At 36.4% G+C, this 26034-nt stretch overlaps 5 protein-coding genes and 1 long non-coding RNA gene across 9 annotated transcripts; 3 read left to right on the forward strand and 3 right to left on the reverse strand.

Annotated features, from left to right (window-relative positions):
- The first annotated feature begins 619 nt into the window (after window positions 1–619).
- Window positions 620–2338, forward strand: LOC9325493. Its single transcript, XR_002329005.1, has 3 exons — window positions 620–760; window positions 1777–1867; window positions 1956–2338. It is a non-coding gene; the product is annotated as an uncharacterized LOC9325493 (long non-coding RNA).
- Window positions 2339–4150: 1812 nt separating this feature from the next.
- On the forward strand, window positions 4151–8575 carry LOC9325494 (putative cullin-like protein 1). The gene is made up of 18 exons (XM_002889384.2): window positions 4151–4270; window positions 4649–4817; window positions 4903–5002; window positions 5093–5278; window positions 5361–5408; window positions 5489–5770; window positions 5944–6033; window positions 6122–6202; window positions 6309–6368; window positions 6458–6574; window positions 6652–6804; window positions 6887–6942; window positions 7050–7170; window positions 7272–7433; window positions 7508–7651; window positions 7778–7996; window positions 8081–8248; window positions 8328–8575. Exons 2-18 carry the CDS (start codon window positions 4687–4689, stop codon window positions 8427–8429), a joined length of 2220 nt encoding a protein of 739 aa, XP_002889430.1. The 5' UTR covers window positions 4151–4270; window positions 4649–4686; the 3' UTR covers window positions 8430–8575.
- On the reverse strand, window positions 8510–14636 carry LOC9325495. Of its 2 annotated transcripts, none has more exons than XM_002892095.2 (10): window positions 14079–14636; window positions 13913–13985; window positions 13744–13844; window positions 13294–13662; window positions 12102–13203; window positions 10631–12015; window positions 10387–10547; window positions 9944–10104; window positions 9388–9548; window positions 8510–9018 (listed from the first exon to the last, which is right to left on the reverse strand). In XM_002892095.2, exons 1-10 carry the CDS (start codon window positions 14229–14231, stop codon window positions 8821–8823), a joined length of 3864 nt encoding a protein of 1287 aa, XP_002892141.1. In that variant the 5' UTR covers window positions 14232–14636; the 3' UTR covers window positions 8510–8820. The 2 variants fall into 2 exon arrangements, with proteins under 2 accessions (XP_002892141.1, XP_020870571.1); XM_021014912.1 differs by having other exon boundaries at window positions 13744–13836; window positions 14079–14119.
- A 98-nt stretch (window positions 14637–14734) lies between these two features.
- Window positions 14735–20099, reverse strand: LOC9328204 (peroxisome biogenesis protein 6). 2 transcript variants are annotated; one of them, XM_021014914.1, is made up of 14 exons: window positions 19612–20099; window positions 18829–19464; window positions 18508–18751; window positions 18143–18284; window positions 17771–17954; window positions 17320–17508; window positions 16869–17150; window positions 16591–16749; window positions 16383–16505; window positions 16025–16296; window positions 15797–15941; window positions 15609–15689; window positions 15437–15525; window positions 14735–14863 (listed from the first exon to the last, which is right to left on the reverse strand). In XM_021014914.1, coding segments are annotated over exons 1-14 (2844 nt in total). In that variant the 5' UTR covers window positions 19909–20099; the 3' UTR covers window positions 14735–14862. The 2 variants fall into 2 exon arrangements, with proteins under 2 accessions (XP_020870573.1, XP_020870572.1); XM_021014913.1 differs by lacking the exon at window positions 14735–14863 and having other exon boundaries at window positions 15261–15525; window positions 19612–20098.
- Window positions 20100–20253: 154 nt separating this feature from the next.
- On the forward strand, window positions 20254–23907 carry LOC9328205 (BTB/POZ domain-containing protein At1g03010). 2 transcript variants are annotated; one of them, XM_002889385.2, is made up of 5 exons: window positions 20254–21020; window positions 21623–21689; window positions 21775–22971; window positions 23041–23287; window positions 23386–23907. In XM_002889385.2, the coding sequence occupies exons 1-5, from the start codon at window positions 20722–20724 to the stop codon at window positions 23685–23687; spliced, it is 2112 nt and encodes a 703-aa protein (XP_002889431.2). In that variant the 5' UTR covers window positions 20254–20721; the 3' UTR covers window positions 23688–23907. The 2 variants fall into 2 exon arrangements, with proteins under 2 accessions (XP_002889431.2, XP_020866288.1); XM_021010629.1 differs by lacking the exon at window positions 20254–21020 and adding an exon at window positions 21313–21540.
- A 593-nt stretch (window positions 23908–24500) lies between these two features.
- Window positions 24501–25268, reverse strand: LOC9325496 (monothiol glutaredoxin-S1). The gene has a single exon (XM_002892097.2). The coding sequence runs from the start codon at window positions 25086–25088 to the stop codon at window positions 24780–24782; it is 309 nt and encodes a 102-aa protein (XP_002892143.1). The 5' UTR covers window positions 25089–25268; the 3' UTR covers window positions 24501–24779.
- Window positions 25269–26034: the final 766 nt, after the last annotated feature.

The raw sequence follows: 26034 nt of genomic DNA on the forward strand, positions 1-26034 counted from the left end.
AGCAAAATAAAATGGTGAAATCATCACGGTAGTCTTAAAACTTGTATAGTTGATGATGTTCAAAAGTCTAGTGATTTTACACTAGCTCTATAGAATTGTTTTTTTTTCCCGTCAATTACGGTTCAATTTCTTGGAAAGGTAGTGCACATTAAGGAGGTTTAGCTCATTGCTTCATCACATTTACTAAAAAAAATAGAAGTATCTAGAATTCTAGATGCTTTTGTTATAATTTAAAGTTTTATTTTATTCAAAAAATTAAAAGTATTAATCTTCCTAATTCCCAAAATAGTGAAATATAATTTATTATGATATACTTTTCCTTAAATTCCATAATTTCATAATGTTATATTAATAATAATAAAAAAATCTATTAGGCTGTTCGTTTCGTCGCCGCAGGTACCTGCGGTTGCGGCAGACGCAAGCATCATTGTTCGTTTGGTTGCCGCAGATACTTGCGGTATAACGCAGCGTCAAACGCAGCAGGTTGCGGCAAAAAATTTTAAACGCCAGTTAAATTGAGCGTCTATGATTTAAAAGCTGCGTTATATGGGATTAATGACAAAAATACCCTTATTATTTTTGAGAAATCACAAACAAACCTAACCCTCAATGGCTTACACGATTTCTCTTCTTCTCTTTGATTTTGTTCCCCGACGATTTAGAGCTTGTTCCCAGACGATTTCGAGCTTCTAATTCGATCTTGTTCCCCGAAGATTTCGAGTTTGTTCCCAGAAGATTATCACCCACTTGTGTCAATCAGGTTTGCCCTTTCTCTACTTCTTCGTCTTTGTTCATCTCTAAGTTCAGTATCACAAAACGTGAAAACTTATGTGAATCAAGTCAAATCGAGTAAATGCTGCGATTTTGATGATCCTGAAGAGCTTCAAAGTAATGGGTTTCTGTGAATTGTTACTCTTGTTAACCCGATTTAGCTGTGTCTTGTTAAATTTGGAATCTTTATCTCGTTTATGAATGATTTGATTCTGGGTTAGTTTTGAATGTAGTACACTTTTTTGAATGCTTAATGATTCTGTCATGGTTTAGAAGCTAAGTAGAACAAAACAAAGGATGATGATTAGAAGAAGCTAACATTTTGAATTGAGGTCTTTTGCTTCTTTATTTGTATTTGCAAGCAAGAGCTTTAAGATGGACCTTGTGTTTAGCCGACTACTTACTTAATTAGAAGCTGCAAGAGCTTTTGCTTCTTTATTTCATCACTATCTATTTTATCTCTGTCTTTGGATTGTATTAATAGTTGGCTTCTCTTGAATGCATCGTCATTTTGTTTGCACGATTACATTGGTTTCATGTATGAGCTATAAGAAAACGAACCTGTTTTTCAGAAGGCTCTTGACTATTTTAGTCTACACGACTACTGGATCTTCAGGTTTTATAAGAAAACGAACCTGTTTTTTTTCTTGTATGTAAGTAGCTAAGTTTCTCTATGGTATGTAAGTAGCTAAGTTTCTCTATGGTATGTAAGTAGCTAAGTTTCTCTATGGTATGTAATTACTGTCCACTTATTAATCTATTGGACTTGTGTATTATAATATGTAATTACTGTCCACTCATTAATCTATTAGACTTGTCTATTATTTGCATATGTAATTACTGAAAGGGAAGCTGAGCAAAAGGTAAAGATACATGTGAACATTTGATCTTTTGTAAATTTGGTGTTATATTGTGTGTATAACAAAAGGTAAAGGTATTTTCACTCTCTGTATATAAAGCTAAACAGATGCATCTTGATCATAACCAATCTGTGTATTTTTACAGAAGTACATGCCAGAATTAGCTGCCCTTTTCCCTCATATACTTGTCGACGTCAGTAGCGTCAAGGCTCTATGCTCCCGATGGTTCCCCATAGGTAACGATAAATACTCTAAAAGTGCATGTCATTAATGAGAAAAATACATAATAAGCTAATTTGGATATGTTTGTGGGGGTGAATACAGAGAAAAGGAGAGCTCCTGCAAAGAAAAACAACCACAGAGCCATGGATTATATAAGAGAAACCATAAAGGAACTTAAGTACTACAAGAAAACAATATTCAAAGCAAGGAAATGAGTGGAGTTAGGTCCTGCAATATGCTTTGGTTTTTTATGAAGAAGGAGAAGAAGGAGAAGAAGGAGAAGAAGAAGAACATATTGCATATGAGCCGACCGGTGATAGAGCGATGGAAGCTTGGCGTGACAACATCACGAATGAATGTAATAGAGGTCGTTTACCTTATTAGATATTTTTAGTTTTTTTGTTTATGACTTGGTTTATTATTTTTAGTTAATAACTTTGTCAATCTTTTTTCGTTTATGACTTGGTGTATTACGTTTAGTTAAAGAGAAATTGTTAAAAATGCCCCTTTTTCAATACCCCTTTTCAAAAATGCCCCCTTTGAGAGTCCATTTTTAAGTTTGCCTTCTTTTAATTTTTAATGACCATTTTACCCTTATTTGAAACAAAATTAGGTCCACAAAATACAAAATATTTTTTGGCGGAAAAAGTGATCCCGCAATTTTCCCGCCAAAACACTTGTAAAAAACCTTTAAAATACCCTGTAAAATTTTCCCGTAAAAATTTTTCCCGCCAAAAAATTTTCCCGCCAAAATTTTTTTTTTGCGGGAAAAGTGATTCCGCAATTTTTTTGGCGGGAAAATTTTTGGCGGGAAAAATTTACAAGGTATTTTAAAGGTTTTACGAAGTATTTACAAGTGTTTTGTAAGGTTTTACAATGTATTTTAAAAGGTTTTACAAGGTACTTATAAAGTTTTATAAGGAATTTATAACTTGTAAAAAACTTGTAAAACCTTATAAAAAACTTGTAAAATCTTATAACTTGTAAAACCTTATAAAATAGCTTGTAAAATCTTATAATATCTTATAAATACCTTATAAATACGTTGTAAAACCTTTTAAAATACATTGTAAAACCTTATAAATACCCTGTAAAAAACCTTTAAAATACCTTGTAAATTTTTCCCGCCAAAAATTTAACGCCAAAAAAATTACGGAATCACTTTTCCCGCAAAAAAAAATTTTTGGCGGGAAAAAATTTTACGGGAAAATTTTACAAGGTATTTTAAAGGTTTTACAAGTTTTTACAAGTGTTTTGGCGGGAAAAATTGAGGGATCACTTTTCCCGCCAAAAAATATTTTGTATTTTGTGGACCTAATTTTGTTATATTACCTTATATATTTGTGATATCTTTTATTAAAAGAAGGGTAATTTAGTCATTTTGTACATAAAAAGGGGTATTTTTAAAAATAGACAACCAAAGGGGGCATTTTTGAAAAAATGTATTGAAAAAGGGGCATTTTTGTGAGTCTCCCTTAAAGAGAAATTGTTAAAAATGCCCCTTTTTCAATAGTTAAATGTTTTGGTTTACTATTTTTGTTTTAATTTAGTTCATGATTTATCACCAAAAAAAATCATATTGATATATTTATATATTTTACTAAAAACTAATTCATTACCCAAAAAAAAAAAAATTAAAAATTATTACTAGCTAAACAAATATTTTTTATGGATGTAAATATATTTAAATTATATTTTTCTTGATTCAAAATATAATTATATAAATTTATAAAAATAAACTAAGAATTAAGTAAAAATTAACGCAACAGCGACGAAACGAACAAAGCAGATGCGGCTGCGGCAGCGGCGGCGGCAGAGATTGCGGCAGCGGCGGCGGCAGAGATTGCGGCAGCGGCGGCGGCAGAGATTGCGGCGTCTAAACGAACACAAACCCTGCGGCAGCGGCAGCGGTTACCGCAGCATTGGCGCCTTGGCGGCGACGAAACGAACAACAACCTACGGTAGTGTTTGCCGCTGTCGCTGCCGCTACCGCCTGCGGCGACGAAACGAACAGACTAAATACCTTTTTATCATTATCACAAGAGAAAAAAACTCAACACATATAATTCCAAATCAATACACCACAGAAATAGAAGAAACACATTTGTTAAGGTACATAATATTAAATTTTCTGTCTAATAATAATAATTATAGTTTCCAGATTTCTACTTCCTTAAAAATGTTAATTGGTAAGTGTTTCTTTTACTTTGACCAAAAAAAAAGAGGAAAAAAACAAGTGTATCTACTTTCTATATATTTTTTTAAAAGAAAAAAATAATAATTAAACTTCACCGCCTTCCCAAACTCTATATATATATCTTCCGTTTCTGGTCTAGGCTTTAGTCGCCAACTTCTAGATTCTGAGAGCTCTCCCAAATCCCTGTGAAATCGGATTCGATACTCTTCGGAATCTTCTGGTACGTGACGAAATTAGGGTTTAAGATCGCACAATTTCTCTTCACATGTCTCGATTTCGTACTCTTCTTTAGTCTTTCGCTTGCTTTCTTCTGTTTCTGTCACTGTTTCGCGTTTATCAGCTCGATTTTGAACGAGTTAGGGTTACGTCGGCTTCTCTTTGCTTTGTTGATTCTGCGAAATTCTTGATTTGCTTTCATAGATTGTTGTGTTGCGCTCGAATCGTTTGTTCAAATTCGTTGTTCTTTCTCTCTTTGTGATTCATCGCCTTATCTTCTTATCGTTGTTCTTTTGGTAGTCTGATTAGTTTTATTTTGTGCTTAAGAACTGAATTCTGTTGTAGTTATCTTGATTTCTCATGTATTATTACTTTATTGCAGAATCTTGTTCAAGGTCGCTTGAAAAGAGTCATCTCATAATGTCGAAGGGTATAATTGTGTTGGAGGAAGGATGGCCCTTCATGGAGGCTGGTGTTACAAAGCTACATAGGATTCTGGAAGAATTGCCTGAGCCAGCATTTGAGTCGGTTCAATATATGAATCTGTACACGTATGTCTTCTTATAATGATGTTTCTTGTTTATACTACAGTTCCGTATGGATGCTAACCACAGTGGATTCTTATGTGATTCACAGGACTATCTACAATATGTGTGTCCAGAAACCTCCTCATGATTTCTCACAGCAGCTTTATGATAAGTATCGTGGAGTAATTGATGATTACAATAAACAAACAGTGAGTACCATGTTTTCGTTTGGGCTTGATTCTTGAACATTGTGCTGTATATTCTTGAGCTAACAGTCAAATGTTTTTATATGTGATTAGGTGTTGCCGGCTATAAGGAAGAAGCATGGTGAATATATGCTGAGAGAGCTTGTTAAGAGATGGGCTAACCATAAAGTTCTGGTTAGATGGTTATCCCGCTTCTTCGACTATCTTGACCGTTACTTTGTTCCTCGGAGAAATCTTCTAACACTGAATAGTGTTGGCTTGACATCCTTTCGCGACCTGGTTTGTCATGCATTCCTGTACCTCCTGATTTTTTAACTGTCGCAAAGTATTTTCCAACTGTCCATGCAATTATTTACTTCAGGTTTATCAAGAGATACAGTCCAATGCCAAAGACGCTGTACTAGAACTTGTAAGTATCAGTGATTAAACTAATTGAGTAGCTCTGGTTTGGTTATTCTGGTTTCTATCTAACACAATTTGTATTGCCAGATTCATAAAGAACGTGAGGGTGAACAGATTGATAGATCACTATTGAAAAACGTAATAGATGTCTATTGTGAGAATGGAATGGGAGAGATGGTAAAATACGAAGAGGATTTTGAAAGCTTCTTGCTTCAAGATTCTGCATCTTACTATTCTCGCAAGGCCTCAAAGTGGAGCCAGGAGGATTCTTGTCCTGATTACATGCGAAAGGCTGAGGAGTGTCTAAAACTGGAGAAGGAGAGAGTCACTAACTACCTTCATTCAACCACTGAGCCGAAATTACTTGGGGTTAGCTATGATATAATTTGCACGCTGCTAGCTGAAATATATAATTGTTTGGAATAATCATATTTTCACCGAGGGAATGCTTTAGCGTTTAATCTTAAGAGTTGTGCTTATTTCTGACAGAGCTGGTTACAACCATATGTAAATACTCATTGTTTGTTTGTTTTTGGATGCAGAAAGTACAAAATGAGTTGTTGGTAGTGGTTGCAAAACAGCTTATAGAAAATGAGCAGTCAGGGTGCCGTGCATTGTTAAGAGATGACAAGGTAGGCGACTTTTGTGGGTTTATTTAGTTCTTAAACAAATTTCATCTAAAATTCACTCTTTGAACTGAGCATTGGGATATACTTTCAGATGGATGATCTCTCCAGGATGTACAAGCTTTATCAACCAATCCTTCAAGGGTTGGATCCTGTTGCAGACTTATTCAAGCAGGTTTTTATTTTGTTCCCTTCATTTTGCATTAACGGATACTGGTACCTCACTTTTCTGTTTATTTCCAAATCATTTTTCTAATTGCTAAATGACATTGTGTATACAGCATGTTACTGCAGAGGGAAATGCCCTTATCAAACAAGCCGCCGACGCAGCTACTAATCAGGTTTATATTCTAGCCTGAGAACTCTGTGGAGTCAAAAATTAGATGTTAGTCTACTCCTTTTGTGATTGTTGAGAATTTTTTGTTCCCAGGATGCAAGTGCTGGTGGCGTGCAGGACCATGTGCTTGTCAGAAAAGAGATTGAGCTACACGATAAATACATGGTCTATGTCGATGAGTGTTTTCAGAAACACAGCCTCTTCCATAAGGTTTGAGTGTGTTCGCATGTCTATCTTCTTGCACAATATTTTATTTAATGACCATAGTTTCTTTGAATGTAATGTAGGCATTAAAAGAGGCATTTGAAGTCTTCTGTAACAAAACAGTGGCTGGAGTGTCTAGTGCAGAAATACTTGCAACCTATTGTGATAATATCCTCAAGACAAAAGGTGGAAGTGAGAAGCTTAGTGAAGAAGTTACTGAAATTACGCTTGAGAAAGTAGTTTTCTCTTTTCTTCATACTGCTAATGCGTTCAATGTCACTTATCCTTTTGATGCTGATTTTAATTTTATTATTACAGGTGGTTAAGTTGCTTGTTTATATAAGCGACAAGGATCTTTTCGCCGAGTTTTACAGGTACATATCTCTTCCTCAAATATTTGTTTTTCTCTGATGTTTGGATGTTGTATATGTTTTACACAACATCCAAAGCTCTATGCTTTTCTAAATATGGTTGTTTTCAGGAAGAAACAAGCCCGTCGGCTCTTATTTGATCGCAGCGGTAATGACGAGCACGAAAGAAGTATACTTACAAAGTTAAAAGAACTACTCGGGGGGCAGTTTACTTCTAAGATGGAGGGCATGGTTAGTCACATGAGTTTTAAATTCCTTAAAAAAAAAGGCTTGTTTAGTAGTAACTAAGGTTACTAATGCTTTCCTTTGTAAATATAATTTGTTTCATATAGGTGACGGATATAACATTGGCAAAAGAGCAGCAAACCAACTTCGCTGATTATCTATCAGCTAGCCTGACCACAAAGCTGGGGATTGATTTGACTGTCACTGTTCTTACTACTGGTTTCTGGCCAAGTTACAAAACATCTGACCTCAATCTACCCATTGAAATGGTAACTCTTTAATTATAGGTCTTGAAATAGAAAAGAAGAAGATTTTCTCAGCTCCAATTTTCTTTTTGTTTCAGGTCAACTGTGTTGAAGCTTTTAAAACCTTTTATGGAACAATAACCAAACACAGGAGACTTTCATGGATTTATTCTCTGGGAACTTGTCACATTTCTGGAAAATTCGATAAAAAATCATTGGAGTTAGTCGTTTCCACCTACCAGGTATCTATTTGTTTCTGGTTTGTTTTCACTTATGTAAGTTTTTTTATATGTACATGGATTACTTAAATACATATATATATATATATATATATATATATATATATATATCTCTTCTTTTTCTGTCAGGCTGCGGTGCTTTTGCTCTTCAACAACGCAGAGAGATTGAGCTACACTGAGATGTTGGAGCAGCTAAACCTTAGCCATGAAGATCTTGTCAGGCTGCTTCATTCACTGTCATGCGGGAAGTACAAGATTCTTATAAAGGAACCAATGTCGAGAACCATCTCTAAAACGGATACGTTTGAATTCAACTCCAAGTTCACCGATAAGATGAGGAGAATTAGGGTAATTTTATATGATGAGGAGAGCATTGTGTTAGTTTCATGTAGCCCGGATCAAAAAGACTAATGATGTGTTTTTCTTAAACAGGTGCCTCTGCCTCCAATGGATGAGAGGAAGAAAGTTGTTGAAGATGTTGATAAAGATAGACGCTATGCAATAGATGCAGCTCTTGTTCGGATCATGAAGAGCAGAAAAGTGTTGGGGCATCAACAGTTAGTCTCTGAATGTGTTGAGCATCTTAGCAAAATGTTCAAGGTAAGGAAATATATAAAAAAAACTCGATGGACACAGAATTAAGGAAATATTAACATAATGGTTTTTGTTTTCTTTGCAGCCTGATATAAAGATGATAAAGAAACGGATTGAGGACTTGATCAGCAGAGATTATTTGGAGAGGGATAGCGAAAATCCCAACACTTTCAAGTATGTGGCTTAGTCAAAAAGGGTGTTATAAGTTTTCGATGTTCGGTTTTGTAAATGACTTGCATTCTTTTGTCGGACCATTGGATGGATTGGTGATTGAAAAAGACAAGTTGTCTTTTACCTTCGTTTTTCAGAACTATTGTTCAACCTCTTCCTAAAGCTCTCTCTCTCTATATATGTACAATTAATTATAAACACACATCACAAGATGGTAACTTTAATCTTGAGCAAGTCTCACAAATCAAGGTCCTAACACTATACACTTGAGCTGTGAAGAGAACAAACAAGTTTATATATATAGGCGGCCTTCTTTGTCTTCAATTTTTCAAGGTCGCTTTCCTTTCTTCTCCCGTAGTATATGACAGGTGGGGAGTATTGCGTTTTTGATCATATATAATTCATAATCACCGGTTTATGGATTCCATTGCAAGCCTCACCACATGCAACAGTTTCTCCATGTCCTGAAAATTCAAGTCAAGAGCCCTTTTGATGCATGTTATACCATCACTACTGTATCTGGTTTCATACGATTTTCCCTTTGCAGCTGCTAATGCAATCTGCGCTTTTCTTGACGCATCCATAGCAGAGCTTACGTTTTGCGACTGCAACACCAATAGACAAAACACATTCAACCACACGATTGAGATCAACTTTCACGTGAGGGAAATACTTGGTATATGATGCAAGATTGTGTTACCAAAATACACAGAATACTGTTTTTGATGATGATTGTCTATGATGATGGTAATCAAATGATGCTATGTTTGTAGATGGTTCCTATTCATGTTGCTCAAGCAAGCTATTATCTCACTACTTCACTAAAAACCTGTTGATATTTCCATAGACGGGATTTATTTATTCCTCTAAACCCAGCCTCACTGGAGCAGCTACAATGTTTTGTAAACATGAACTAAAGTACAATTTTTTTTACGCCACCTCATCAAATCACATAAGTAACATACTGAACTTACAAATGCCAAAAGCTGTGAAAGAGAGGAATTGTTTCCTGAAGAGATAACATGGTTTCCGGTTACGCTAGGGGATGATCTCACATTGTTGGACAAAGCAAACTTTTCCGCTGCCAATGTGTGGTTTGAATTTTCACCATCAGAAGCAAAGGAAGGAGATTCACCTGTTTAAAATCCAAACACGATGGAAAGATAATTCATCATTATCATGCTCACAGGGAACAACATATTTATTCTTTAATACAATCTTGTATCTGTCTTAATCTACTAAAAGAAGTTTTCTTTTTCTAACAAAGCAACAATCAAGCCGCCCATCTACTTGAAATTTTGTGCTGCGAAACTTGTTTTTAAATCACTAAATGCAGCCCGAGTGGTTAGTGGCTTTTCCTCATATGGTTTACATATAGCCCATTTTTTGTAGACACGGTAAGTACAAGTACTGTGATGTTCTTCAGATAACTTCAGCATAAAGGCCATCCAAGAATTTTCCAAATTGTGATAAATTTGCCCACCAACAGAAAAATTTAGAATATAGTTTCTTTCTTATAATAGATAATACCTGAAGGAATCACTTGCAAAGCTGCTTGCAACTCATATCTGCATCTTCTTATGTTACCATGGGAGGTATAAGTTATCCTTAGATAAGCTACTTCCATACATTTATAAGCCAGAGCAGCAGCCCCCATATCTTTATTTTTCTCGTATTCATGAGCACAGAACCTGTTACATAAACAGTATAAAACTCATAACATCAGGACAGGGTTCACTAGAACATCTTAACATGCTAAAAATATCTATAGGCCACAATGCAGCAGCTGAGCTAAAATGAGAGAGCAACATGAACAAGTACCATCACAGTGAAAGGCTCCCTCTAAATAGTAAATTGGGGGACTTAATTGCGTTGACTATCAGAAGAATGCAGCTATCTCACTCCCATGAGGTGCACAACAAATCGAGTAGAAGAAAGTCACAAATTTAGATCATGTTGAATGCCAAACTTACTCGCAAAGTTTTGCTGTGCTGCCGTAAATATCCTTGGATCTGGCAATGGTCTTATGTGTAGCATTATCAATGCCAGATGACTCCAAAAGGGAGGCACCATGAAGAAACTTAAGAGCTGCCTGAAAGTAAACACCTGTGCTCTCGTGATTGGACACAGCATTCTGCAAAAGGCAACTGTCAATGTTAAGCCAAGGGAGAGACAACATACGTAACCACTGCAACATTTTCCATAAAAATGCCAAACCTTAAGACGATCAGCCATGTGTTTCAAGTCTGTAGCCTCTTTGATTGAGTTGGAGGCAGTCTGACTCGTGGATTCCTTTTTCAAAGGGCTTAAGCCAACATGATCCTTATGCCTACTTCCATTTTGCTTTTGGTTTCGCGAACCTTCATCGTGGGTCACACAGTGATTATCATTCCGCAGTCTCTGTTTCTTTGTATTTGATATCCCAGTGCCGTGACCCAAGACTTCAACCTGATCTGTGCCAGCTGGTGAAGCTGATTTATTCTTTAATTTCTCAGTGGTCACTTCCAATGGGTTGCTTTTCCCACGAGAAGTGTTTGCTGTATCAGGTTTCTGTCGAGAAGAAAAATGACTACCACTTCTATCTAGCTTAGTATTAGGATCTTGATATTCCCTTGAGTCTTCTTTATTACTCTCCAAAGACACCTTTCTAGCAGGTCTTTTCTTGCTCCTGCTTTCTTTTCTTTTTACTTTAACAGCAGTGCCAAGATCTTGCACGTCATTCACCAGACCCCAGTTATTCTCTTTCGAAGGTGCAGATGACCCCTCTTCCCTACTCTTTTGCTTAGAGTCACCCTCTATGCAATTTTCACCAGGACATCTCCCTGACTTCTTTGGTTTAAAGTTTTCAATTGAACAATCTTCACCGTATGCTCTTTCTCTATCCTTGGAATTTTCTGCAGCCTTCTTTGTTGTCCCTGGTCTATCGATAGTGCTATAAGCCTCACCATCTCGGCATCTTTTTAACGTATCACCAGCATTAGAATCAGCATCATGGTATTCATCCCTCTCTGAAATTCTTCCTGATTTAAGCTCACCCGAGTCTAACACTCTCAAGGCCGAAGGGGCAACAGATTCAACTAGTGAACCTTTGGCTTCGCGGACATTATTTTTGATAATTTCAGAGCCCAAATCCTTACACAAACTCGGAGAGGACGCTATAAAAGGTAGATGGGAAGTACAATCTCTACCATTTTCTTGACTAACTCTTCTTTCCTTATCACAGCTTTCACTACTAAAAGGCAACTCTTTTTCATCACAACTTGAACCTTTAAGCCTCTTACTTTTTCTAACGTTCTCTCCACTTGACTCTATTACTGCAGCTTCTCTAGGTCTCATACAATCTCCACTTTCTTCATTTTCCTTCAGTTTCCTCTTTCTGTCATCACGTTCGCCATGCGTTGAAGCCTTAGCAAAATCCTTGACATTTTCGGCTGAGGCTTGAGTAATCATAGTTTTGTTAGTATCTAAAACGTCCAGAATTTGGTTGGATTTGTTGGATCCAGGTTGATCTAAAGTGGAAAATCGTGATTTTCCAGTCTTTGGTTTCTTAGAAACCCCAGAAAGTTCCCTTTCAGATTCCATTCCCATATTCTCCATTCCTCCTACATGCGTATTCATCAAGCACATCAGATAATTTGAACACAAAGGAAATATTATAAGGTAAATCAATATCTTTCACAAATAATACCTTCAAGAGAATGCTTATTTTTCACTTCCCGTCTAACACTCTGCTTAGTGGTGTGCCTATCTTCATTCAAGTCACTCGGCTTAATAAGGTGTTTCAAATCAGGTTCACATACCAAATTTAGATGGTCACAAGCCTCTTCATCATTTTTAACACTGTTGAAACTCTCCTCCAATGCATTTTCTTCTGATAGCTTTGCTTTCTCAGCTTTAAGTATCGGACTACTTTGATTTTCTTCTTTTGATTCTTTCGAATCACCAAAGAATCCCTTATACATGTGTTCGGATTCTCCAATATCTTCCTGCAATTTATCTGGTACATTCTTCTTAATTATATTTACAGCCGCGTCCTTGCCTCTCAGACTATTCATGGAAACAATGGAGCTTGAACTTTTTTGTGACTTCTGTGCTTTAGGCAGTTTTGACTTTAAAATTTGATCTTCATTCCTTGTCTCACTCTGACTACCCTTAACCACAGAAGAATAATCTACATGTTCAATACTTGGAGCTTTCTCCCTCTTGGAATTACTTTCCAATGAGTTTAGAGGTTCACCTTTTATCAGGTAAACGTCTTTTCTTACGTTAATACTTTCAGTTTCCTTAACGCTTCGATCTGAAAATGCCACTACATTATCTTCTAGTTCCGGCTTTGAACCCATCAAAGCTGCATCTTTGTTCGTTCCTCTTGATATAACCTCCACATTAGAATCTGATACTTTATCAATCTCTTTTGCTGGGTGGATATATGACGGTGATAGACAGGATAAAAGTGGAAGCTTCATAGTCTTGGAAACAAGCTCCTCGCAGGACTCTTTGTCAGCCTCTTTTTCAGTATTGGATACAGTATGATTTCTGTCACGCTTGTTTGACGGTGGCCTATACTTTACCCTATCCCTTAACTTTTCCTTCTTCCCAATGGAAAACTTACCAGCACGCTTTTGTGAATCAGAAACAACCAAATCATCGGGTGTACTTTTTGAGTCCGACTTGTTTGCAGAACCATATCCAGCATCTTTGAAAATCTTTTCTTTCGATCCCAACAAAATAAGATCATCAGAGAGAGGTGATAACAGCTGATCTTTATGCAAAGGGAATGACACCATAGCCTACAAACACAAAGGAATATGTCAAACTCATATTCATCATTGTCCAATCTTGAAGGAGAAGGAAGAAACAAAAAAAGAAAAGAAAATCACCATAAGAATTTTAGTCGGTGAATCACAAATCCCATTCAGTAAGTCTTGTTCAACTTCTGAAAGGCAATTCACCCGCGATGCTGATGGTAGCATATTGAGGCCTTCTTTAGTATAGGTAGAAACGTTTTTGAGTGAAGAGAGGTCACTCGAACCAACTTTTATACGAAGTCTGAGAGTCTTATGATTTGATGGAGCAGAAGAAGAAATTTTTGTGTCAGGTTTTTGTTTGCTATCAGGTGTCCCTATATTACTTGATTTGACGAACTTTTTTAATTTGACCAAAACATCAGAGGCAGGAGGTTTCGAAGAGGATCCGGATATTGATAGTTCAGGTACAAGTGATGAAGCTGAGCAATTAGATCGACCCCCCTATAAACAGAAAATTGACATTCAGAATAAAAGCTAAATTTGAAGCTCTAATCGAAGTTTGAGCTGTTTAGTGATCTTTACCAATTGGTTTTGTTGAACATCTGGTGGAGTCTTAGAACGTGAACAAACAGGAGATCTCTGATACATAGACAAAAAGGAACCATAGCCACCAAACTTTGCACCTGTAATAAAACATTGAAGTCATAAAGGAGATGCCTGAAAGGTAAACATAAGAAAGCAACAAACTTACCCAAATTTTCAGCTGAAACTCCACCTTCAAAATCTTTCTGAAAATGTCCCAAGACGTTTTCAAGTTTCTCATCCTTAAAAAAAAAAAAGGGATTCTATCTTAGTAGTAGTAGTAGTAGTAGTAGTAGAAGAAAGGAAAACATATATTGAGGTCAGAAGAAGCTTACGATATAAGAGAGAGCAACATCTGGGTCAACGCAAGAAACATAAGAATGTGTGCTTTCTTCCTCAAAGTCACAATCTTGCATGATTTCTTCACCTAATCCACCAAACCCTAACCCTAATTCGCTTCTAGCATCGCTACTACTCACCAAAATCATCTAAAACCAAAACCTATAATATAACATATCAATCGAAGAAGCTAATAAATCTTCCAATTTCCTCAGAAAAACCCAGATCGATCGAGAGATAATAAAAACTCCTATAAGAATTGAACAAATCAATCAGCTGGATTCGTTGGAAATGCTCAGAACCGGATTCAGAATCCACAAAGCGAATAACGACCAGATTTGGGAGAGCTCACGTGAAGAAATCTGAAGAGAGAAGCTAAAAAAAAAAAAAAAAGACTTGAAGATCGAAACGACGGAGGAGATTCCTCACGTTGCAAATTCAAAATTCCGTTTTTTGATTCCTCATTCTCTTCTTGTCTCTGTTTTCTCCAACAAACGAAGCAGAAAAAAAATTACTCAACAAATATAATTTCCTAAAAAACTCAAATTTTGATTTCGGACCAGCTCGCCCAAACAAAGCAAATCCCACGTGACAGTGATGTCATAGTGGTCAAGTACTCTTTAAGCAAATTGTAATGTTTTTCTTACTGTAATTTAAAAAACTTTCGCCATTTGGATTCTATGCTTCACGTAATCAAATGGAATTTAGTCACTTTTGTCGAGTTACATGGAGTTAAACATAACTCTATTTTTGGAATGACTAACCAATTAAAATAATTGTTAGCAAAAGTAATTCACTAGAGAAATTTATTAAAAAATCTGGGTCTATAATATTAAAAAAAAAAAGTCGACAGAATGGGCCCTTTTATGTGTAAATTTTTTTCTGGATGGGCCCTTTCATGTGTAAAAATTTTAAAATGTTTTTGAATCATGGATTTTGTATCATACTGTAGAATGAAACATGAGCGAGTATAATCCCTTAAATTAAATTTATCAATTATATTTTTAAGATAATGGCTTGATAAGAACAACTTGCTGTCTCTGGATCAACATATGAACCTTGTTGTGATCATTTCATTCTTATGAATCGTTGTGGAAATTTTAAAGAAACCCTTTCCATTGAATTATCTGCTTCACCCAATCAAAGGTAAGAATTACTTGTGCATACCCAATCAAAGGTAAATTCAAAACCAAGAACTTTTATTGATTCCTATGTTAATTTTACAATGGATTGACTAACCAAATCAGCACACAACTGTTTCGAGAAAATATTCTGGAAAAATAAAAAATATGAAATGTCTCCATTATATATGCTAATTTCTTGTTTAGGGTTGAAATGTAATTACTCAAGGGTTTAGCTGGAACGGCCTTGAAATTGATCTCGAAGCATCTCATACTTCTTAAGCTCAGTTATGGAGAGTGATGGTGAGAGCTGATCCATTGCCTACAAAGAAGACAAGTGAGTGAGATATTATTATAACATATGAAAATGGTAACTCTTTTTGATGGAGGAAAAAGGTTTTTTACCTTTATAAAATCCACATACTCTACAACGACTGAATCCGGATCATCTTCTGGAGGGAATTCCACTGAATCTGATTTTGAGACCTGCATTTGCCAAGTAGGCAGATACAACACGATTTCAATAAAAGCTTTTACAGAGAAATATATAATAGTCTTAAAGTGCCAACCCTCTCTCTCTCTCTCTCTCTCACCTTTCGCTTAGCTGCCTGAAACCAAGCATCAGCACACAAGGCGTACATATCAGCGCCGGTGAATGTAGAGGGACACTTCTTTGCTATTGAATAAAGAGATACATCTTCGCTTAACTTGAATTTCCGAGTTAGTGCTTTAAGGACCCTGTCAAAAACAAGAATCACGAAGCTTATAATTTTTTTTGTCACTGGACAAAAATCATGCTTTTGCTTGTTTAAATGCCTAACCTTTCCCTGTAAGACGCATCAGCATTGACTCCAACATATAGAAGTTTGTCGAATCTGCCAGGCCGTAAAAGAGCTGGATCAATCAAGTCAGGTCTGTTGCTTGCTCCTATAATAAACAGATCCTGGGAAGAGTCGCTGAGTCCATCAATCTCTGCAAGCATCTGAGAGACCACTCGATCCATGACTCCTCCTGAATCACCAGAAGCACCTCGAGCTGGAGCAAGAGAATCAAGCTCGTCAAAGAAGATCACACAAGGTCGCGCTGACCTTGCCTGCAATTGAAGAAAACACATTAGTTTAATAAATCAGAACCAAATATTCAATAGGCTTTTCCTAGGGAAGAAGACATATAACTTACCTTTTCAAATATATCTCGAACATTTTTCTCTGACTCTCCAATATACATGTTGATTAATTCTGGACCCTTTACACTGAGAAAATTTAAGGAGCACTCTGTCGCCACAGCTTTTGCCAGTAAAGTCTGTAAATTTAATTCAAAAACTCAACTGCCAAAAACAGTCTATTAAGAGACTCTAAAAGTGAAAGAAAAAAAATGGCTTACTTACTTTCCCTGTTCCTGGAGGGCCATAGAGAAGTACACCAGAACGTTTACGCAATCCGGACGAAAATAAATCTTTATGCAGGAGAGGTAGTTGAACTGTGTCCAATATCGATGTCTGCACATCTTCAAGCCCACCAACATCATCCCATTTCACATTCGGAACCTAAGAATACAAATAAATCTTTCAGTTCTGCGCATCTCCAGTAACAAAAATATGCAAACTTGTCTCATAAATTAGATAAACAAACGAGAAACCGACAGTAAAAAAACTATGAATGTTACCTTCGGAGCACCAAGGGCTGATGCATTTCTCTTCTTTGATCGATCTAAAGCTTTGGTAAAGTCTTCCTTAGCTGTTAATGCATCACTACTGTTACCTAATTGGCTTGCCTGGTGTACATCAACTCCATGAAGATTATCTGACAGAGAGTTAACTTTCTTGGTCTCGGACTCTTGACTGATGTATAAGTTGGCACCAGCATCAGCTACAAGAGCACGCAAGTCCCGAGGAAGGAAGCCAGAAGTCTGTCCCACCAATCCTTTCATAAAGTCATCTGAGCTGGTCTATAATGTGAAAATATTTATCCATCAAGCCTGAAGTTGTTAACTTTAGTTTGAAAATGGAAGAATAAATGGATCTGGTATCTCTTAGATTTCAATGAGAGGTAATATAATTTAGCAAACTATATCATAAAACAAATACTTAAAGTTTTGGAGCATTGTACTCACATACATTAAGGAATTGAGAGACGCCTTGGAGGGACTGAGTCAGCATTTCAGATCTCTGTTCGTCATTCAAAGAACCCATACGTATTTCATGGCTAAAGCAACGCCTAATTGTTGGAGAGATACCCTCCGTACTTTCAGCAGATGCGATTAATAGCACTTGATGTCCCCTAAACTTCCCAACTTCATCTTCAGACTGCATTAGCACATATACAGATAAGGCATCATGGAAAAGGATTTCTAAGATCAATAATTTCTCTTTACTAATTAAAGCACAGACAAATCTTATCAAGGGAGAAAAGATGCTTTATAGGGTACGAGGTCTAAAACCATTATGAGTTGTTTGAGAGCTTAGCTAAAATGGATTATGCGACAAAAATATGGTAAACTGAAGAGTGAACTTAAGTGAAATTGTGCAACACGCAATGGAGAACCAAGGACAGAAATGAAAATCTTACGAAATTGCTATTCGGTTTTTCTTCCATGGAACTGTTTTCACCATTAGAAACTGGCTCAGTGAGTTCCCTAATCACGGATGCAATCTCAGAGGACACACCAACTCGATCACCCAGTGAACCATCCTGAGAGCCCAGATTTTTAAAAACATCGAAATGGCGAAGCAGAAGTATCGTTGGTGAATACCTGTGACAATGAAACCAAATGAAAGCAAGGCATTACCCAAGCTGTGGATAAAAATACGTTTCCAGAAAGAAGAGGTCAGTATTTACCAAAATGTAAGTAATTTTCACATCATTAAAACAGTCATTTACTGAATGCAGTACATAATGAATACCTGAAAGGAAAAAAAAAACAAGAGTATACAGTTTTACCTTCGTGCCATATTAAAAGTCTGGGCCAAAGCAGTAGATGTTTTCCTCTCAGATGATGCTAATAAACTGTGGCAGCTATATTCAACTACATGCAGCCCCAACCTCCTAGCAACAAAGTTAACAACAGTTCTCTTCCCGCACCCTTAAGCAAGCATTAGATACAAAAAGTTATTAGCACGTGATTCAGTTATGTGCATAAAGCATAAAAAGGTCGAATTATGGCTTCTCCCATATTACCATAGTTGTAAACACAGAAACATAGTCTCTTACTAGTCTTGCCTTAACATTGTTTCCAGAAATAGTTTAGCCCTTAAGCACAGATATGAAAGTGAAGAATTTTCTTGATGAAACAGAAGCAAATGTACCTGGCAGACCATGCAGTAAAACAGCAACCCTGAGTTTTGAGGCGAGTGCTGATGGGCAGAGAGGTGGTGAAAGCACTGATGCCAAAATATTTACTGTCTCCTCCTGCAAGGGCATAGGAACCTTTGATCTATACACCAGCAAATCTGGTGGGAGACCAGAAGATACAGTTCCTCCAAGGACAAGGGCGGTTTGGGAGTGATTGACTCGAAGAAACCTCTCATTAGAAGGTTCCATCGCGATAACCTGAGCAGAGGAACTAAATTTCAGTAAGTTCTGGCCAAAATGAGTCTTTTTCTGGCAAAATAGAAAAAAATTATCACCTTAAAATATATATAGTCGTCGCTTTCAGAGCACAACCTTTGACTACATGGAATACAAATGCTTGAACCACAATTCCAGTCGATGTAAATGCGAAATATATCGCCTCTTGACAGCTGTCTATCAGTTCCAAAATACTTATGTAATGCAGAATCTATTAACCCTTGTCGTTCTTCAGCTTCAAATGAAGAATTGACTTTCAGGGATTGAATGGTACCACACTCTGGGATTTTAACAAAAGAAACTCTCAGATGTGATGCATAGCCTGGAACATCAGACACAGGTTCCAAACCCAAACCAATCTTCAACCCATCTGCCGCAGGTTTTCCGATAAACTCCTCGTCAAACTTAGCTTCAAAATACTTCTCTAAGACCCCGTTCCCTCGGTGGACGAGGGATTTCAGGCAAGATATATGCAAGCTAAGATTAAAAGCTACCATTGGGGACAAGTAAGCAACCTCTTGATCTAATAACTGCTGGGCCATCAAATCATAAGTGGGAAAGACAAGCATGGTATGAAGAGAGTCCGAAACAGGTAATTCAGAGACAGAAGCATCTTCCAGCGTCGTCTTGGGAGGATCAAGTACAACAACTTGCGCAACCCGTTGAATGCCTATCTCAATGTTCTTGATAACAACCTTGCATTTTTAAAACTCAACATCAAAAGCTACAACAAGTTTGTACATAACAGAATGCTAAGCGAGTCAATAAACAAAGCTATCAATCGACTAATTCCAGAAAAGCATCCAATTTCTGTTACACTGAACAAGATAAGAAGGACTTACCAAAGAACCAGAATTGATAGATAGTCTCTTAAGCAATTGAGTGGAGAGTCCAACCAATGCAGAGTCATCTAAAGAATCCAATTTTGCATCGGAAACATTTTCTCCATCCATCCGCCACCGGAGAATTCCCGCAGACAAATTAACGTTCCCTCGTGACAAGTCGGATCCGCCCAAAACAATCCCGTCGTGATTCAGAACTCGGTCACCATCGGCAGAGCTGGTTTGTAACGAATTGAGCACTGAACGGAGTGTGCTTCTGGTGGATGATAGAACCAAAGGATTCCGTCTCTCCACCATTGCAACGGAATCAAATCGAATTCACCTAATTAAGCAAAGGTAGAAAAGAGAAGAAAACCCTAATTTCCCATTACAAGCTTCAAGTTCCGCTCAAGTTATTCAAAGACGACGATACTCACAGCACGCGACCCGATGAAGAGGATCAGAATGATACTGGGAAGATGACGGACCCACTTCAGGAAAATAATACTACAATTTGTTTTTAGTTTTTACTATTTGTTCCTAATCAAAGTTTTTTTTACTAGAATCTGTTTAGTAAACAATACCAGTAATTTATTGGTCAACAACATAACTATCTAATTAATCATAATTACCATAAATATTAAATAAAAATTATAGGTTTCGAGGGGCTCGAGAATTGCGATCAGCCTAACATCATTACATAAACAGCCTTAAAGCTAAATATAAATCTCAATCGGTGTAATCACTACTGCTTTCTATTTCTTTATTTTATTTTCCTAACCAAAGCATAGGAAAGGTCCTAATTTTGTTTGGACCACACACAAACAATTACATTTTTCATAACTAAAGCATGGAGTGATCTTAAAGCTTGGTCTCACCAAAATTATTCACATGACACTAAATATATTCCTTATGTATTGTTTATATTTAGAAAACTTTGCATCACAAATATATTCCATAGAAAACCTAGTAGACAAAGGAGTATGTAGAAAATTTAAGTTAATGATCGTCTTAAACTTTTGTTAAATTGAAACAAGAGAGTGGACATAATCTTAATAGAAGAAACCTTACTTAGCCCATAATAATGGATGGAAAATGCCTCAAAGGATACTAGCAACTTAATGTAGGTACATGCATGTATTGTTATTCCTTGAGTTAATTTTATCTGTGATAATAATGATCTCAGCTTTACACGTAATTAGCAGATTAATTAACCAAAACCCTTTTCTCTACCTTTTTACATCCATTAACTACGTACATTCACTGCCTTTACAACCGCAAGAGCTCTTCTTCTTCTTATTCTTCTTCTGTGTGAATAGAGAGAGAAAGGAGAGAGAGATGGGACTTGTTACAGTCGGAGAATTAAAGCCAGCTTTCACAGGAAAGAGAGGGTTTCGTCTGAATTCAAGCATCAGACATGCCTCTGAATGGTAATATATATATATATACTCTGTTTTAAAAACCAGTTTTGTACCTATTATTACCAAAATAACAACACTATTTCGTAAAAATGGTTCTTGCTTTTTCTGCATTCACATCTTTGTTTCTTCAACGCAGATTCGATGATAAAACTGTCAGAAAACGAATAAAAGATTTGTTCTTTCTGATGAAATTTTAGCAATGTTGTATGTGATGTGAATCTGTAGCCACAATTCATTTATTGCTAAAGTCTTTCTGTTCATCGAAACCAATGATTTCTCCGTCTTATTTTGTATCTATGTGGAACATATCCGTACATTAACACTTCATCTGGTTCTGGTTCTGTCTTTATTTGAAAAAGTTGGATGTTGACACAACCTTTTACATGTCCCCTCTGAATCTAAATATGTCTTCAAAACCAGGAAAAGTTTACACTACTTTTGGCGATAAATTCACTGTTTCGTTATCCTAGCATCTTAGCGTCGGAGTCATGGAATACAGAAGCAGTTCTTATATGATCATCAAATTCAAGTCTCTTTGATTCGTAATTCAGAAATCCTTTTTGTTATCGAAAATTCTCAGAATCTTGATGTGTTTTTATCTGTTTTCGCAGGCCGATATCCGATGTCTCTAGTGATCTTACAGTTCAAGTTGGATCTTCGAGTTTCTGTCTTCATAAGGTAAAAGCAAACACAAGAACCTTAAAACAGAGTATTCTCTGTTCTTGAGTTGTATTGAGGTTTTCTTGCTGTTTTGATTTCTCAGTTTCCTCTTGTGTCTCGGAGTGGAAAAATCCGAAAGCTTCTCGTGGATCCAAAAATCTCGAGTATTTGTCTCTCGAATGCTCCTGGAGGATCTGAGGCTTTTGAGCTCGCAGCTAAGTTCTGTTATGGAATCAACATTGAAATCAACCTTCTTAATATAGCTAAGCTCCGTTGTGCATCTCATTATCTAGAGATGACTGAGGATTTCTCCGAGGAGAATCTCGCTGCGAAAACAGAACATTTCTTGAAAGAGACAATCTTTCCGAGTATATTGAATTCCATCATCGTTCTACATCACTGCGAAACCTTAATCCCAGTCTCTGAAGATCTCAACTTGGTTAATCGGTTAATCATAGCTATTGCCAACAATGCCTGCAAAGAACAGCTAACATCGGGTCTTTTAAAGCTCGATAATTCGTTTTCGGGTACAAATATTGAACCAGAAACTCCATTAGACTGGTGGGGGAAGTCACTAGCTGTTCTGAATCTTGATTTCTTTCAGAGAGTTGTCTCTGCGGTTAAGTCTAAAGGGTTAATACAAGACGTGATCAGCAAGATTCTGATAAGTTACACGAATAAGTCTCTTCAAGGGCTCATCGTTCGCGATCCAAAGCTGGAGAAAGAAAGGGTTCTTGATTCAGAATGTAAGAAGAAACAGAGATTAATTGTGGAAACAATTGTGAGGTTACTTCCTACACAAGGAAGAAGAAGCTCTGTTCCAATGGCCTTCCTTTCAAGTCTTCTCAAAATGGTCATCGCAACATCATCATCTGCTTCTTCAGGATCATGTAGATCGGATCTAGAACGAAGAATCGGTCTGCAATTAGACCAAGCCATCCTCGAAGACGTCTTGATTCCGATAAATCTCAACGGAACCAACAACACGATGTACGACATTGATTCAATCTTGAGAATCTTCTCTATATTCTTGAACCTCGATGAAGATGACGAAGAAGAAGAACATCATCAACGTCAATTTAGAGATGAAACAGAGATGATCTACGATTTTGACAGCCCCGGGTCTCCAAAACAGAGCTCGATCTTGAAAGTATCAAAGCTAATGGATAACTATCTAGCTGAGATAGCTATGGATCCGAATCTCACAACCTCAAAGTTCATAGCTTTAGCAGAACTCTTACCAGATCATGCTCGTATCGTCAGTGATGGACTCTATCGAGCCGTTGATATTTACCTCAAAGTAAGAAAATCATCAATCTCAAATTCTATAAACTGTCAAAACTCATATAAAGTGTTTTCTTTTTGACAGGTTCATCCAAATATAAAGGATTCAGAGCGTTATCGTCTTACAAAGACGATAGACTCACAGAAACTATCACAAGAAGCTTGTAGCCACGCAGCTCAAAACGAGAGATTACCTGTGCAAATGGCCGTACAAGTGTTGTACTTTGAACAGATCAGACTCAGAAACGCAATGAGCAGTGGCATTGGTCCTACTCAGTTTCTATTCAACAGTAACTGTCATCAATTTCCTCAACGGTCAGGAAGTGGAGCAGGTAATTTATAAGCAAACATATGTCAAAACCTCTTCTAGTAACACCATCTGATGTTGTCTGAAACACTTTATGTTTGTCTGTTTTGTTTGGATCACAAGGAAGCGGAGCGATATCTCCTAGAGATAACTATGCGTCGGTGAGGAGGGAAAACAGAGAGCTAAAGCTTGAGGTTGCGAGGATGAGGATGAGATTAACGGATCTAGAGAAAGATCACATCTCGATTAAACAAGAACTCGTGAAATCCAATCCTGGGACTAAGCTTTTCAAGTCATTTGCTAAAAAGATAAGCAAACTTAATTCTCTTTTCAGTTTCAGTAGTCTTAAACCTTCCTTGAGTGGCAAGGCAAGTTCTGAGAGCCGTTTCTTGTTTCAGAGAAAAAGACGACACTCTGTTTCTTGATTTTTAAAGAAAGCATATATAGTGAATGGGTTTTTATCGTTGGGGAGTTTCATTTGTGATTGCGTGTGCATGTATAGCTTTCTATAGTTGTGTTTGTGAAATGTGAGCGATGGTGTTTTGTCCGATCTTTGCTAGAGACTTGTATAAAAATTTGCATGTTGCGCGAGAGCATTGCATACTCTGGAACTCTAATACGACACCGTTTTATTTTGGCGTCCTATTTACGACACCGTTTACATTGTCGTTTCACACGACGCCGTTCTTACCACTTACATTGTCCTAAACCCTAGTTTCTTTTCTTATTTTTTAAGCTTTAATTTGTTTCAGAATTCTCAAAATATATATCAGAATTTGCGGTAACTAGATAAATCATTGCACAATGTCAATTTGCACTAAACCTCGATAAGATCACACTATTAAAGGAAATAAATGAACAATTCACTAAATTGAAACTAAATCATCTCTTCACCCATTTTGTTTTTGTAAGTAAATCCTACGGTAAAACCTATAGAAAACCATAGTTTCTTGTTAACTTGAAATCGCAATTGATGAAGAAGACTCAGCTTGCTTCTACCAGTCCATGATTTCTGATTTTGTATGACATGAATCTTAAGATACTATACATATGAAATGAAACACAACTTCTTGTTTTTCTTGAATATTTAGTGCCAACGTTTTTTTTTGTTTTTTAACATCAGTGCCAACGTTTATATCATAATATTTCTTCAACCAAATAATATGTCAATAATCACATGGTACAATATAAAATTCTTGCACATATATATATAGTTGATAACTTATAGGAAAACACAAGGCATAAATAATCATAATATATAAATAAACAAAAATAAACAAAAACTGATATATCACTTTAACATCCTCGGCCGGGTAAATACATATTATGCAGATACGACTTTATTCCTAAACATTTGCGATTGCATTCAAAACACAAAAGCGAAATTGTACCAAATTGCTTTTCTTCTTCTTCTTCTTGTACTTAATATATATATGCTTCAAACACTGATACTAAAAGATATATGGTTATGTATATCGAAATAAAAACATTACGTGATTGCTTCATATCCATAAGTCTTAAATCCATATGGCTCCAGCTCTTCGGAGCAACGAGGCTAGTTGGTTCCTGACTTGAAGAGACATAAGTTGATTTGCACCACCTACGAGCTCTTGCCCTATAAAGACAGCTGGCACCGTCGGTTTGCACCCAAGCTCGACCAGTGCTCGTTCGATCTCTGATCCATTAGACATTTCGTCTAGCTCATACACCGTTGGATTCGCACCGTAACCAGATATGAGCGACTTGATCGTGTGACTCATACAGCACGAGGTCTTGCTGAATATCACCACTGGCTTGTCTTCTAACAAATTTGATATCTTCTCCATTATATTGGTATTGTCTGAATTAATGTGTGTGTGTATTAGTGTAAGTTACTTTCTGTGTATTGGTATAAGTAATGGGGAGATTTTGTTTGAGTCTGGGTTCTAGGAAAATCTTTGGTATATTTATAGAGGAATTTTGTCTCGGAAAAATTATTGACAGCCCCTTTTATTTTACATGATTTGCTTGTTAAACCCTATATTGTTTTCAATTAATGCTTTATACTTTTGATTTTGTTCAGATTGGGTACCAATCTAACCTCCATATGAGATCAAATTAAAAAGATAACCGTTTTTGTTTTGTCAACAGATAACAATCAATTGCAATACTTGAGTTGATTAATTTGAAGATTTGGTTTTCTAATAAGTATGTACTAACTAGTTGTAGTTTTAATTTTAAATACTGTATTCGTTTTTTTTCCCTTCTTTTTTTTTTTGAGAAATTGTCTCTTATAGCCCAAATCAAGTTTTTTGGACAATAATAACACTCAAAAGTTTATTGGACCAAAATAGCACCTTATTTTTGATTTTTTAAATTAATAAATAATTATAAATAAATACAAAAAAAGAGAAATTGTTAAAAATGCCCATTTTTCAATACCCCTTTTCAAAAATGCCCCTTTTGAGAGTCCATTTTTAAGTTTGCCCTCTTTTAATTTTTAATGACCATTTTACCCTTATTTGAAACAAAATTAGGTCCACAAAATACAAAATATTTTTTGGCGAGAAAAGTGATCCCGCAATTTTCCCGCCAAAACACTTGAAAAAACCTTTAAAATACCTTGTAAAATTTTCCCGTAAAAATTTTTCCCGCCAAAAAATTTTCCCGCCAAAAATTTTTTTTTGCGGGAAAAGTGATTCCGCAATTTTTTTGGCGGGAAAATTTTTGGCGGGAAAAATTTACAAGGTATTTTAAAGGTTTTACGGAATATTTACAAGTGTTTTGTAAGGT

The sequence above is a fragment of the Arabidopsis lyrata genome (assembly GCF_000004255.2).
Source record: "Arabidopsis lyrata subsp. lyrata unplaced genomic scaffold ARALYscaffold_1, whole genome shotgun sequence".
Taxonomy (NCBI): domain Eukaryota; kingdom Viridiplantae; phylum Streptophyta; class Magnoliopsida; order Brassicales; family Brassicaceae; genus Arabidopsis; species Arabidopsis lyrata.

Bases quoted from the DNA above. Each gene is read 5' to 3' on its own strand.
- LOC9328205 (XM_002889385.2), top strand. From the start codon at position 20,722: ATGCATGTATTGTTATTCCTTGAGTTAATTTTATCTGTGATAATAATG. The intron at 21,021-21,622 runs GTAATATATATA...CTGTTTTCGCAG, and splicing joins ATCAGACATGCCTCTGAATG to GCCGATATCCGATGTCTCTA. The intron at 22,972-23,040 runs GTAAGAAAATCA...TCTTTTTGACAG, and splicing joins CCGTTGATATTTACCTCAAA to GTTCATCCAAATATAAAGGA.
- LOC9325495 (XM_002892095.2), bottom strand. From the start codon at position 14,231: ATGATTTTGGTGAGTAGTAGCGATGCTAGAAGCGAATTAGGGTTAGGG. The intron at 9,549-9,943 runs GTATTATCTATT...GATTTTAAACAG, and splicing joins TTTGCAAGTGATTCCTTCAG to GTGAATCTCCTTCCTTTGCT. The intron at 9,019-9,387 runs GTAAGTTCAGTA...TTGGTGTTGCAG, and splicing joins TTTCACAGCTTTTGGCATTT to TCGCAAAACGTAAGCTCTGC.
- LOC9328204 (XM_021014914.1), bottom strand. From the start codon at position 19,908: ATGGTGGAGAGACGGAATCCTTTGGTTCTATCATCCACCAGAAGCACA. The intron at 16,506-16,590 runs GTAAGTAAGCCA...TTAAATTTACAG, and splicing joins GCCCTCCAGGAACAGGGAAA to ACTTTACTGGCAAAAGCTGT. The intron at 15,690-15,796 runs GTGAGAGAGAGA...TGGCAAATGCAG, and splicing joins TTCAGGCAGCTAAGCGAAAG to GTCTCAAAATCAGATTCAGT.
- LOC9325494 (XM_002889384.2), top strand. From the start codon at position 4,687: ATGTCGAAGGGTATAATTGTGTTGGAGGAAGGATGGCCCTTCATGGAG. The intron at 6,203-6,308 runs GTTTTTATTTTG...TTGTGTATACAG, and splicing joins TTGCAGACTTATTCAAGCAG to CATGTTACTGCAGAGGGAAA. The intron at 6,369-6,457 runs GTTTATATTCTA...TTTTGTTCCCAG, and splicing joins CCGACGCAGCTACTAATCAG to GATGCAAGTGCTGGTGGCGT.
- LOC9325496 (XM_002892097.2), bottom strand. From the start codon at position 25,088: ATGGAGAAGATATCAAATTTGTTAGAAGACAAGCCAGTGGTGATATTC.